Source organism: Anas platyrhynchos, chromosome 5, assembly GCF_047663525.1.
Source record: "Anas platyrhynchos isolate ZD024472 breed Pekin duck chromosome 5, IASCAAS_PekinDuck_T2T, whole genome shotgun sequence".
NCBI lineage: Eukaryota > Metazoa > Chordata > Aves > Anseriformes > Anatidae > Anas > Anas platyrhynchos.
In genome coordinates, this window is record NC_092591.1 from 52,931,709 (window position 1) to 52,943,889 (window position 12,181).

At 45.9% G+C, this 12,181-nt stretch overlaps 1 protein-coding gene across 4 annotated transcripts in view; it reads left to right on the forward strand.

The window, feature by feature from the left end:
* Nucleotides 1-12,181, forward strand: part of PRDM11 (PR/SET domain 11) — a 46,382-nt gene that overhangs the window by 13,035 nt on the left and 21,166 nt on the right. For 3 of the 4 annotated variants that reach the window (XM_027459733.3, XM_027459732.3, XM_027459734.3), the window contains exons 2-5: nt 1,644-1,762; nt 2,334-2,437; nt 2,826-3,088; nt 4,052-4,119. In XM_027459733.3, coding sequence (XP_027315534.1) covers nt 1,647-1,762; nt 2,334-2,437; nt 2,826-3,088; nt 4,052-4,119 — 551 coding nt within the window. In that variant the 5' untranslated portion in view covers nt 1,644-1,646. Of the gene's footprint in view, nt 1-1,643; nt 1,763-2,333; nt 2,438-2,825; nt 3,089-4,051; nt 4,120-10,819; nt 11,233-12,181 lie in introns of all 4 variants that reach the window. The other variant, XM_038179297.2, reaches the window with a different exon arrangement.

A 12,181-nucleotide genomic window follows, 5' to 3' on the forward strand; every position in this document is an offset into this window, starting at 1 on the left:
TCTGGTAGCCTTGGCTGTGGAGAGGGGACCTTTCTCTTTCCTCTCTCTCTGGAGAATGCAGGCCAGGGGCTCAGCCTGCTGAAATGAGAAGCACCCCTGTCCCCTTCTTTCTGAATGTCTATAGTAATTCTAAAAGAGTGTATCCTGTGCTGGATATGTTGTCAAGGCATAAATTGTGTGTCTGCATGTATCTGATTAGGTTGATCTGAATTAGGTTGAGGCTTTGCTTTCAGTGTTGTATGAACATTAACCAGTGCTTCCTTGATACACACATGATAAAGGTCTTTCAGGCTGCTCTTTGGCATGTGAGAAGTTGGGCTGGAAAAATTAATCATTTGTCCCTCGGCACAAAGAAGAGCCACAAAGGCTGGGAGTAGAGTTCCTTCTTATTGTAAACAGGGTACAAATGCAGACCAGATTTCCATGGTGCTCAGTCGTCCACAAAGCGTGTGTGGCATAAGAAAATTCCTGTCCTCGGGGATTTGTGGCCTAAGAACACGAATTTCAGGATGTCCAGAGCAGAGTTGTGATGGGGATAGGCTCTTCCACCAGCTTTCCTGACAGAAGGGGACTGATCAGCTGCTGAGGCCCGTCCGCTGGGCGCTGCTCATATGCAACGGGTCATCGGGCAGCGGATGTGGAGAAGGGGATCACAGGAAACTTTGTGGGAGCAGCCGTGAAGCCTGTCCAATTTGGTAGCAGGCCCGAGAACAGCCAGTTTATGCACTTTAGAGGAAATCTTGAGACAAATATAGCAAAGATATGAGCAACGCTCTGTTTTATTCATTGTCTTAAGCTCTGATGCTTAGCGGCCCTACCAAAAAAATTTAAGATTAACTGAACTAACTCTTAATTATCATCACTTGCCACACCACTGTTTTCTGGTCAGCAGCACCCTGTGGCAAGTGGTGTGAGGGGTTATTGGTTTGACACTTGCTGTCTTTAAGTGTCGTTAAGTAGTTCCTGGCTCCTGTGATGGGCCACAGGAGAAGCATTTTTGTTACAGTGACCTGTGTCTGGAAGGGTGGTGATAGCTCAGCTCCATTCACTGCGAGGAACAGGAAGATGGAGAACACAACTTGTGCAGTTTTGTCAGAGTCCTGCAGGGCATTGTTGGCACTTAACCTGTTTGTTAAAGGTGCCCAAAACATACAGAAAGCTCCATCTTCAGAGCTGTAATATACCTCGCTCTGTTCCCAGAAGGATTCGGATGTGTTATATCCATCGACAGGGCCTGGTTCATGCTGCCACCTGTATTCCTTTTTCTTTGCGTTCTGTCCCCGAAGACCTGCTCTGAAATAATTGTGCCCTGCCTTTCAGTAACACGTCCCATCAATCAGCCTTAAATTTTGTGTGCAACGTTTTCAGTGAGCACAGTGGAGCATACTTTGCATTCCCTGTGCCTCAGGTTGCTCCATGGTGTCTCACATTTTTCACCTGACCTGCAACTGAACTGCTGCGTCGTCCCCACCACAGGAAGGGGTTTCCACCTACGTATGCATGCAGGTGCCCCCGTTTCGGCGTGGTGGCTGCTCTTGGTGCCCAGGGTTATGGGGGAACCTGCTGGCTGGGTCCTCACCTCAGGAAGGAAGGTTGTGATTTCCTGGCTGTTCACTTTTCTCCTCCTTTGCCTTCTTTTTCAGAACATGAGTGAAAACTTGAAGGACTGTTTGAACCAGACCCAGGCTTCCTTAGGGGAGATGGTGACAATAAAAACAGAGGCCTGCTCTCCACACCGGGACCAGGAGTATGGACAACCTTGGTACGTGGCTGAGCTTCAGGCAGATGCACTCTTGCCTCTTCTCTCCACCTCCCTACTAGCTTAAAGTTTGAGGGGTATGCTCGAACCTCGCAAGTCGCTAAAACCCTCTCTTGTGAGATCTGCCTCAAGGTGCATCACAGGGATGATCACCCACTCATGTGATAGACACGTGTGTGCTACACACACTAGTTCACACCCAGCCTTGTGCTGGCTTGGATTGAGGGCCATGCCTTGCCTTTGATCAGCACATTTTGGGGGCTGTAGAAGAGCAGTTCAGCCTTTTCTGTTGGTGGAAATCCACTCTGCCAGTCTCCAGTAGGTGGGGCAGGCCAGGTACATGTCATATGTGAAGGTGCTCTAGCTGAAGCCACTAACTCCTGTAGGCTTAAGCCATAAAGCCTCTCAAGTATTGGCTTTTGGCAGCTTAGATGGCAAAATAAATCATTTCTTTGCTACAGGTGTAGGGACTAAGTGTTGTTTAGCCCCCATGGCTTGATTGCCTCTGTTTCTCTTCATTTAGTTTCCCAGGTCTCGGTAACTTAAAGTCATCGTCCTGTTGTTTTCTCCCCAGCTCTGGAAGGCCTGATCCGCAGTCCATGGATGTAGAGCCCAAGAAACTGAAAGGGAAACGGGATTTGATCGTGACCAAGAGCTTCCAGCAAGTGGATTTCTGGTGTAAGTGTCTTGGTGGTGGGGAAAGAGTAATGCCTCTTCTTATATAGAGTTTAGGCTTTCCTAATTGACAGCCTGTTGGTTTGGGGCAGGAAGTAAGGGCTGGTGCCTGGCGTGCCATGTCTCGCTGCAGAGCACAAGATGAAGGCTGTAGGTGAGGATATTGGTTTTCATTTCCCTCTGGTGTGTGGGGAGTCAAGAAGCTTCTTGGGTAGAGAAGGTCACTGCTAATGGGTAATCTGCAGGGGTCTCCCTGCAGACAGTGAATGGCTTTCTCACTGCATTGGTGGTACTACTGTTGCTTGCCTGAGGTGCTGGGAGAGCGTGTCGTAGGAGCTGGTGTGGACATCCCATCTGCCTGACCTAACCCCTGCTCCCCTCACACCCACAGTCTGCGAGTCCTGCCAGGAATACTTCGTGGATGAGTGCCCCAACCACGGCCCCCCGGTGTTCGTCTCCGACACCCCGGTGCCTGTCGGCATCCCAGACCGGGCGGCGCTGACCATCCCGCCTGGCATGGAGGTGGTGAAAGAGCCCAGCGGGGAGAACGACGTGCGCTGTATGAACGAGGTGATCCCCAAAGGTCATATCTTCGGACCGTACGAGGGGCAGATCTCCAGCCAGGACAAGTCTGCAGGATTCTTCTCGTGGCTGGTAAGTGAGGTGTCTCCCTAACAAAGTGGCTTCCCAATATCACAGCTCAGGGCTGGGACTTGGGGGCACATGTAGCCAGAGCTTAGCCATCTTCCCCCTTTCCCAAAGCTCCTCTGCTGGCCCATGTGGGCTACGGGCTAATGTTGACTTGCCATAAGGATTAGTGGCTTAAGGGCAGAGATAAGTGAAAGCAGATCAGGTGACATGAAGCCTGAGTTCAGTTCACAGCTGTAGGAAGCAGAGCTTGCTTCTCTCTCTCTTGCCATGTTTTTCCATCCCCACTCAGTCTCAAAGACTTCTCCAGTACCTCCTCTGCTCTGATCATCACTTCGAGGAGAGAGGAAAGATCATATTTAGAGCTTACAGAGCTCACTCTCAGGCCTCCAACATCCCTCCCATCCAGCTTGAGCAGAGCAGGTGGCCCAGGGGGCCAGGAAAGAGGAGATGCAATTCTCCCAGTCCATCAGGAACTGATCTACAAGCAGCCTCCAACACTAAAAAACATATTTTTTGCCCTAGTACTAAAATCCTATATTAGTAAGGTAGAAATATCACTAGATCAACAAATATTAATTATTGTTAAAAATAAGATGTGGGACTTGAACTGTAGGTAGGAAAAAAGGAGAGCTTCTTGTATGAAAGGCTGCTCACACTGTGAAACGTGTGTCTCAGCTCTGCCCTGAAAAGGACGTTTTTTGTATCTTGGGACTTAACCATTTTGTCGGCTGCATCCATAGTTCTGTGTTACAGATATTTGTACGTAGGAAGAAGTCACCAGACTAGCTACAAGTTCCAAGTAGCCTCCACACAAATGCCCCGTGCAGCAGTCTATAACTATGAAAACTTAGATTCCAGCATAGTTTTGTGTCCTGACCTGAGGCTGAAACTGAAACAGATTTGGAAGTCAGACTTCCTTCTGTCTGAACTAGCTAGTTCACATGCTTGCATCTCTCTTTTCTGCAGATCGTTGACAAGAACAACCGCTATAAATCCATCGATGGGACAGATGAAACCAAAGCAAACTGGATGAGGTGAGTCCAGTTCTCTTCTACCTTCGCTTTTGGGGCTTTGTGTTCCAGAGAGAGGCCATCAAACACTCCTCGTTTTGTGTGACAGAAAAACAAACCAGAACGACACAACCAATTCCATAAAGGGTTTGCTTGTGCTCTTCAGCATTTGCTGTGTTAAGAATCTTTCAGAGTCAATGACAGGAACTAAAACAAGGATGTGTGTAGAGCATGGCTATTTTCTGGAATGAGAACAAATGATAAAGACCAAACTTATTTATCTGCTCTTAGAAATGCTGACAGATCTCACTACATTTTTTGTTTTCCTTACTTTATGTTCAAATATTTGCAAAATGCTTTGCATAAATCCCCGAGGTAGTATTTGTTCTGTTTGTTTTTTTTGTCCTTTCCTAATTGACAGACATTGAAAGAGGTGTGGTTTTTTTTTGTTTTTTTTTTTCCTTTTCTGGGCTTCACTTGAAATAGTTGTCTGTGGTGGCTGTCACTGGTAGTGTCAGCTCTGCTGTGTTATGAGAAACGTGGAGTGAGTTGCTGCAGCTCCCAATGTAGACATCATGAGCGTGCTTGTGCTCCCTCTGCCGGCCCAGGGACTCGAGAGAGCAGAACCCAAACACCAGTTAGTACTGAACCAGGAGTGTGGCAGGCTCTGGTTTGTTGACCGCAGCAGTAAGAGAAAATGTTTGAAAACAATGCAGTGCTTCGAATATCTGTGTATGTAGGTCACTCTTGCAGCCTCCTGAGGCAGAGGCAAAACACTGATGTGCCCTTGGGCATGTGGCGAGTCACTGGAACGGGACAGTGCCGCGTACTGTGGCCTGTCCCATCTCGGACCAATCCTGCCTTCAGGGGTGAATTTTGGAAGCGGTTGTTGTCAGGAAGGCATTTTGTACAACAGTTAGTCTGGGAGTTAACTGGGTTGTTGGCCTGGATGCTGGGGATTTTCAGTTGCTGGTCACTGCAGGAAGCAAGAGCATGAAGTACAGATGTATAGATGTAAAACCAGTGTAGCTGATGAAAGCTGGTAGCACAACTTCTTGCTCCATATGAGTCCTTGCTTGGATAACAGCTGTTTTGATACTTAGGTTCATGAAGTTCTGCAAATGATCTAATTTTTCTGTAAGAATTCCAGCCATTACAGTTGTTCACTACTGGATGAGAGAAACTGCCAGTCCTGTGCTGAGACTGGAGTCGTCGCTCCCAAAAAAAGCAGTGGTATCGTGGACAGTTAGGTAGGAGATGCATATCTTGAAGTAAAGAGTGTGAAGTTCAGAAATCAGTGAGACTTTTCTGCTTGGATTATATCACCTCTTTACGTGATCTGGATGACAGTGAAAGTGGGGGAAAGCAGTCTTGGAAAGCACAAATCGTGTGATGAACTCTTCTTCCTAGTACCACCAACTTGGATTTGATATCTGGATTTATATGGGCATTACTCATGGTTCCAGCATCAAAGAACAGAATGTTCTTGTTTAAACATGTATTTGTCATGGATAAGTCTTAAGACGAATGTGGTCTGGGCCATTTTGTACAGCTTTGAAAGGCAGGGAGGTTACAGTTTTGTGAGAAGGGTAGGGACAGTAAATGGGGTATTTGCAACTTGTGGGGAAGAGGACCTGTGCAGGCTATATTTACTGATCTTTCTGTTTTTACTCTTGGAAAATAATTGTAATATCAGTACCACTTGGAGTCTGACAGACAGTACAAGTGGAGATAGCGGTCCTCAAAAAGAGTCGCTTTTGTACGCTGCTGGCCTTCAAACAGAGATGCACTCGATATCGTGCACTAGGATATTGCCTGTCACGGAGATTACCCACAGAAATCATACTTCCAGGACGCTGTAGACAGCGCTCTTTTTGTTTTTCAGATGGTGCTCTTTGCCATCACTCACAGATGGAGTGCTTTGCAAAGCAGATCTACTCACCCTCTGGGTAGGTGGGTATGGCATGGGGAGGGCAGCTTGGGCTGACTCCTCTCTCTTCTTGTAGATCTGGCGATTGTTTTTGTTGTTTGACTACCACATCTGAGTCCATTTTCATGTTCTTGCTGAGAACAATTTGTACACCACAGCACTCGCTGTTTTAATTTCAAGTCCCTGTTTACCCAGGGCAGCGGAAGGAAGGAAGGAGTACAAAGCACAGCAGATGACATGGCAATGGCAATATCTTCTTGCCCTTTCCCTCTTCAGTCAGTCAGGATGCTCCTGATACTGCAAGCATCTTCCCCTAAGCTGGCCACTGGCACAATAACACACCCTTATCTCTGTCTAGCGTAAAGTGCTGTTGTTTCTGTATGAAACTCCACAGTTTTGAACTGCAGGGGCGTGTGTAAAGCTCTTCCTATGTTTTTTTGTTTGTTTGTTTCTGGGGACTCAGTGACCGAATACTGTGAATCACAGCAGACATCAAAAAAATTGTTGCTTTCTCAGACATAATTTCTTACACTGCTGCTGCTGAGGTTAGGTCTTCTGAAGGCTTGCACAGAACCAGCTGTTGTTCCTGTTTACTTCTGAGGAAATTCTGTTACTCGGTTGTTGGGGATCCTACTTTAAAAAAACGGATCTGACCGAAAATTGAAAGTCGTTCAGAAGGTCCAGGAAACGTGCCCCTGTGTGTCTGTCACTTTGCTCAGACTGAGGTGCAGGATAGGAAGCACCTGCAAGCTGGTGGTGCCTAAACGAATTGTTGGAGTGCAGTGCCTCGTTTGGGTGTCTCCAGGCTAATTTTGGCATATATATTCTCTGTCCATTCTTACATGGGACTATCTCAGTTCTCAGGTTTTTAGTACAGTTGAAATTCATCCTCTCCCTCAGCCCTTGTGAAAAGGCTAGTGCAAATTTCATTCATCTCTTTCTCCGTTGCCTTCCTCTCTGTTCCCTTCCCCCTCTAAAACATGATGACAGAGAAGCCATGGGGAGCAAGACTGTTTTATATCTTCCTTATAATGGAGATGTCTGCAGGTTGATCTTCGTTCAGCACTAGAGCTTGGAAGGGACCTCTGGAGGTCATACATTCCAGTGGCTTACTCAAAGCAGGACAAACCCGGATCAATACAACTTTAAGCAATGAGTTTCTGCTTTGATTTTAAAGGACCTCTTTAAAAATACATATATATATATATATATATTATAACCAGGGTTACTGTCATTATCCATGTGTTCAGGAGGAGTGAAAGCCACAAGTCATTTTGTTGAGCTTCATATACTGCTCTCTGTTACCTTCTTGCAAGTGGTGCAAATGTTCTTACGTGTTACAGACAGAGTTACGCAGAGCAAATGGATCCTAAACTAAAGCACTGCAGGACTGTGAGCACTGTAATTTATTTTTTTCCCCAGGGTTCTGGAGCAACTACATGCTTGCCTCTTAGAGGCAAAGGCTTCTTAGAGGCTTAGAGTTGGTTGATGTCATTGTAAGGGTGATCATTAAGTGCCCACTGCTCGTGTAGTTTACAACTTCACTTTTGGTTTTAAAGGACCAGCTGTTAAATCTTACACTTTCAGATTGACCTGGGCTATGGAGCAGATTAAAACCCCACAGCTGTGCCTCCTCTGGAGCTTGTAAAACCCACAAAGCATCTCCAGAGAAGTACTTGCAGCTGACAGTGACTGCTCCTAGTGATAACCTGCATGTTAGGGGAAATGCATGAGCAGAAAAATCTGACAGAAACCAGTAATATTGTCTGCATTTTTAGGAGGAAGAGGTTAATATGCCTGCTGGGAACCTAACATTAGTTGAATTAAGTGATCAAAACTGTCCAGAACTCATTACTCTTTGTGTGGCGAGTTTGCTATTGCAATACTTACGTTGTCGTAAATAGTTTTGAGCAAAGTCCTGCTGGAGTAGATGTGAGGAAACCCTGAAACCTGAATAGCTGGGTCTGCTAGACGTTGTGCTAAATGCACTTAATGGGATATCCTGACTGGGAAGAGTGAAAAGGGGCTCTAATTCCTCGTTGGTGCAGTTGTTCTGGTGAAAGCAGCCATAGGTTCAGCAGAGGAGAAAAAGCGCAGATTTCCTGACCCCATCAGAGGCTTTGAGCAGCTCCTGAGAGAATTACGTACTGCAAGTCCACCTCTACCAAGGGGCACTTAGCAAAATAGCGTTACTCCTTTTCACCAGAGCAGCTTGTCAGTGCAGGTTTGTTTCCAGTGCATGGAGGCATTGATGGTACTGTGCAGCTGTGGGTACTCAAAGAAAATGCACACGAAGCTCAGTTTTGCTGGATATGATAAAAATCAAATAGTAAACGTTCTCTTGCTCAGTGTTTCACATAGCCTTTCTTTCAGTGTTCAGCTGGGAAAACTCCTTTTTCCTTTTATTTTTTTTTTTTTTCCTGGAGATTGGTGTCCCAAGTGCTTTGCTGGCTCTCCATCATTTAATTTCCATCTTCCCTAAACGCTCCTTCTGGCCCTACATAAACGAAGCTTCACCAAATCAGTATCTCAAGGATTAATTTACAGTTGTCCCAGTGAAATACTTCTGTGCACTTAGCTCTTGGCTCTCCCCATGTGTGTCTTGGGTCTGAGCAGCATTTCCCACTGGTGTTTCAGCTTCAACCAAGGTTCACAGCTTCTGACACTCTCCCTGATGGAAGGCAGTAGTGTCAGCAAGATTTGTTAAACAGAAGTGTAACAGTGCTAAGAAGAAACTAGGATGATGACTGACGAGAGTGACTTTACCTTTCTGTGAGTTTTTCTTAGTCTGAAGCCTACAAGCTCCTTCCACATGAGTGTACCCCAAACCACCTCTCTTCTGCTGGGCCATGGCAGCGCTGAAAGGCCTGGGGTGCCCGCAGGGCCATCACCAGTGTGGGACAAGTGAGGCCTTTGGCTCATTCCAGCTTCTCAGAAAGTACTGTGGGGTGGCTAAAGTCTGGCTGTGAGAAATGGGACATCCAGCCTAGATTTTAGGATTAAATGGCATTTCTTGGAATGGGAGGGTCTGAGCTATCCCAGCGAGATTTTTTTTCCCCCCTAATATCACAATAATGCTAACAACAGCATTTTTGCTTTCGTTTAATTTGGGACCATGAACAGAAAATTTAGCATACAGGGAAGCCAATATGTTTTCCCTCCCACAGTGTCACTTTAGAGCAATATTAAGGTTGTTAGGTGTCCTAACTATGAAGATGTTTTACTTCTGTGTTACATCTTGATATCCTTTTTAAACATTAGTTTTCTAGGTTTGTAGTAATGGTTTGGGGAATGATTTATATTAAAGCTGAAGTCTTTTACCTCGGATGTGTTGTGTTCTCAACAAAAAGTCCATGCCGACACAGATTTCTGAGAACTTCCTTTTCAAATACTTAGAATTATATCACATGAACGCTGAAAAAGTTGACCTCTCTCAAAAAAGTCCCCAACATACCTGTTTTTAACTGCTTGAAGAGAAGAAAAAGCAATTTTTTCTAAAGTGTATAACACTAGAGGAACTGTTTTGACCTTTTACTTCACTCTGTTATAATTCAGATCAACACATGCACTAAGATATCCCAGTGGTTCTTCTCATCTATGGCCGCCTGATCCCTTCAGTGCTGCATTGCATGCTTACACACAGGTTCCCATTGCCCAGGCTGCGGATTATTCCCCTATCCACAATCCCACCCTGTTTACACACAGAATTGCATATTCACACAATCCGTTTCCTCCTTCCCTAGGGAATAGATAAACTTTTTTTTTTTTCCCAATAAAAAAAAAAACATATTCAGGACTAATATTTTGCTTATTTTTTAAAGTTTCCTTTGACTGTAGCTGAAAAATGAATGCTCCTGACCCCCCCCTTGGAGGCGCCACACAGAATTGCTGGTTCTCAGAATGGCTGCGGCTCCTCAGTGGGCTGAGGCTGCGTGTTGTTCTTTTGAAGCACCAGAGGCTAGGCGCAGGATCCTGTCAGCAGCAGTGACAGCAAAGCCTAGCCAAGAAAAGCAAGTGGGTGGCCTCATTCCTTTTGAGAACAATAGGAAATGGCAACCATTTCTGGGTAAAACAAAAGCTTACTGTGAAGCAGACAGACGTTGGAGGCTCAGTGCTGTGGTGCTGAAGAAGAGACTTTTCCTTAGGAAAAACAAATTACAGAAATTGCCCATGAATCTGCTTAAAATCTCTCTCCCCTGAAAACAAAAATAAAAAAAATCTACTTTAGCGTAGCCTCTGCATGAGATCCTGTGAGTTTTAAAAAAAAGGGTAGTGTAAAAGTTTCCATGGTATGTTCTGCCAGGCAGAACAATGAGATATGTTTCAGGCCTCTAAATTTCCTCAAGAACCTGTTTTTAAGCAATGACACCTTAGAAGCTAATTCATGAATATGATTGCGAGTCCTCATGCTTTTTTTTTTTCTGTATACAAACTGCAGCAACCGATACGAGGCTGTACTGAAATTCTGCTATGTAAGCCAGGGCATCAGGCTAAGTGTAAAATTTGTTTTTAACTGCTAAGCTGAGAAGGCTCCTTCACACTGCTCTCGCTTGGTGTTTGTCTTTCGTTGTTTGTTTTTTTTTTAAGCTTGTAAGTTGCCTCTTAAAAACAAAACGACTGCCTTTTCCTGGTGCGATAGAGGGAAAACGGAGAGGCTGTTGAGGGTGGGGGGGAGCTGGATCCCACCAAACTCCTCTGCCCAGGAGCAGCACTGGTCAAGTGGTTGGATGCAGGGGGATACTTTGCGCTGATTTCCTTTTACCCAATTGTGCTTTGTGGGATGTTCAACCCAAGGAACATGGCTGAACGAAAGAGGAAGCCCAAGTTTTCCAAAGAAGAACTGGACATTCTGGTCACTGAGGTGACCCGAAATGAAGCCATGCTGTTTGGGAGGGAGACCATGCGTCTATCCCATGCTGACAGGGACAAGATCTGGGAAGACATAGCCAGGCAGATCACATCAGTCAGCCAGGTCCCCAGGTCTGTAAAAGACATTAAACACAGATGGGACGACATGAAGAGAAGGACCAAGGACAAACTGGCATTCATGCAGAGGTCCCTCTCTAGCCCCAGCAGCAAGGGGCGGCCCTCGGCCATCGTCCTGACCGCCCACGAGAGAGCCATCGAGTCAACGCTGCATTCATCACGCCAGATGCACGGCTTCCGGAGAGCGGATCTGGACGTGGTTGACAGCCCGTCAACGAGCTGTAAGTATCATTGCCTTAACACCTCTCTGTCTTATGCTTGCCTTTCTCAGTTTGACACTGGAGGAGCGTTGTGTGTTTTCGTGAGGTGCGGGGTTGCCCGTCAGGCCAGGTCCTGCTGCAGTGTTCGGTTTCAAGGCAAGGCTCTGGTGATCGTGGGGTGATGAGATGGATTGAGGGAAGGTTGTTTCTGAGTTAAGATCATCTCCTTTATCTATTTATCTAGTCCTTTTCCATTCTGTCTTCTAAGGGTAGACATTGGATTACACTTTCTTAACAGGTCATAAGCCTGAACTAATCCTACAAGTGAGGGAACAGCAGTAGTTGAAGTGCAACTGCCTCCAGTCCGTGAAAGAGCGTTTGTGAAGGATTAGGAGTTCTTCATCTTGCATGCACCCCAGTAAAACGGCAGAGCTGTCAAGCTGTGAGCCGTGTGCCTGTCACTAATGGATCGCTGCATGGTAACCATCTTCCTTTCAAGAGGGCTCTTGGGTGTAGCTCAGTCATCACTGCCACTTGTGGCAGGAGGCCAGGCCACCAGTGGTTTCTTACTAGTGGTCTGAAGGCTCAGTGCACGTGCTATGAAAAAGGTAGATGATAATGGCTCCCTTCTCCACTCTTTTTTAAGAAACTACTGGCCCTGCTTTCTGAGTTAATCTTCCTGCATCACTACTCTCGGATACCTTCCGGTGCTGAACCACGAGCTGCTTTTTGCAAGTCTTTCCCCAGTTGCATATATATGTTTTTCTTGTGTGGTGGTGGTGGAAACTTCTTGGTCTGTGAGCTTGTAGAGATACACAAGAGAAAAAGAGGAGATAACTTCCTGGAAGTAGGCCAACTAATACATCACGGATGGCACTGTCCTATCATGTTAGGTCTTATCTCATATCTGAAGTAACACTGTTAGTGGGAACGCAAGGACGAAAATCTTTCAAGTACTGGTGAAGTGGGA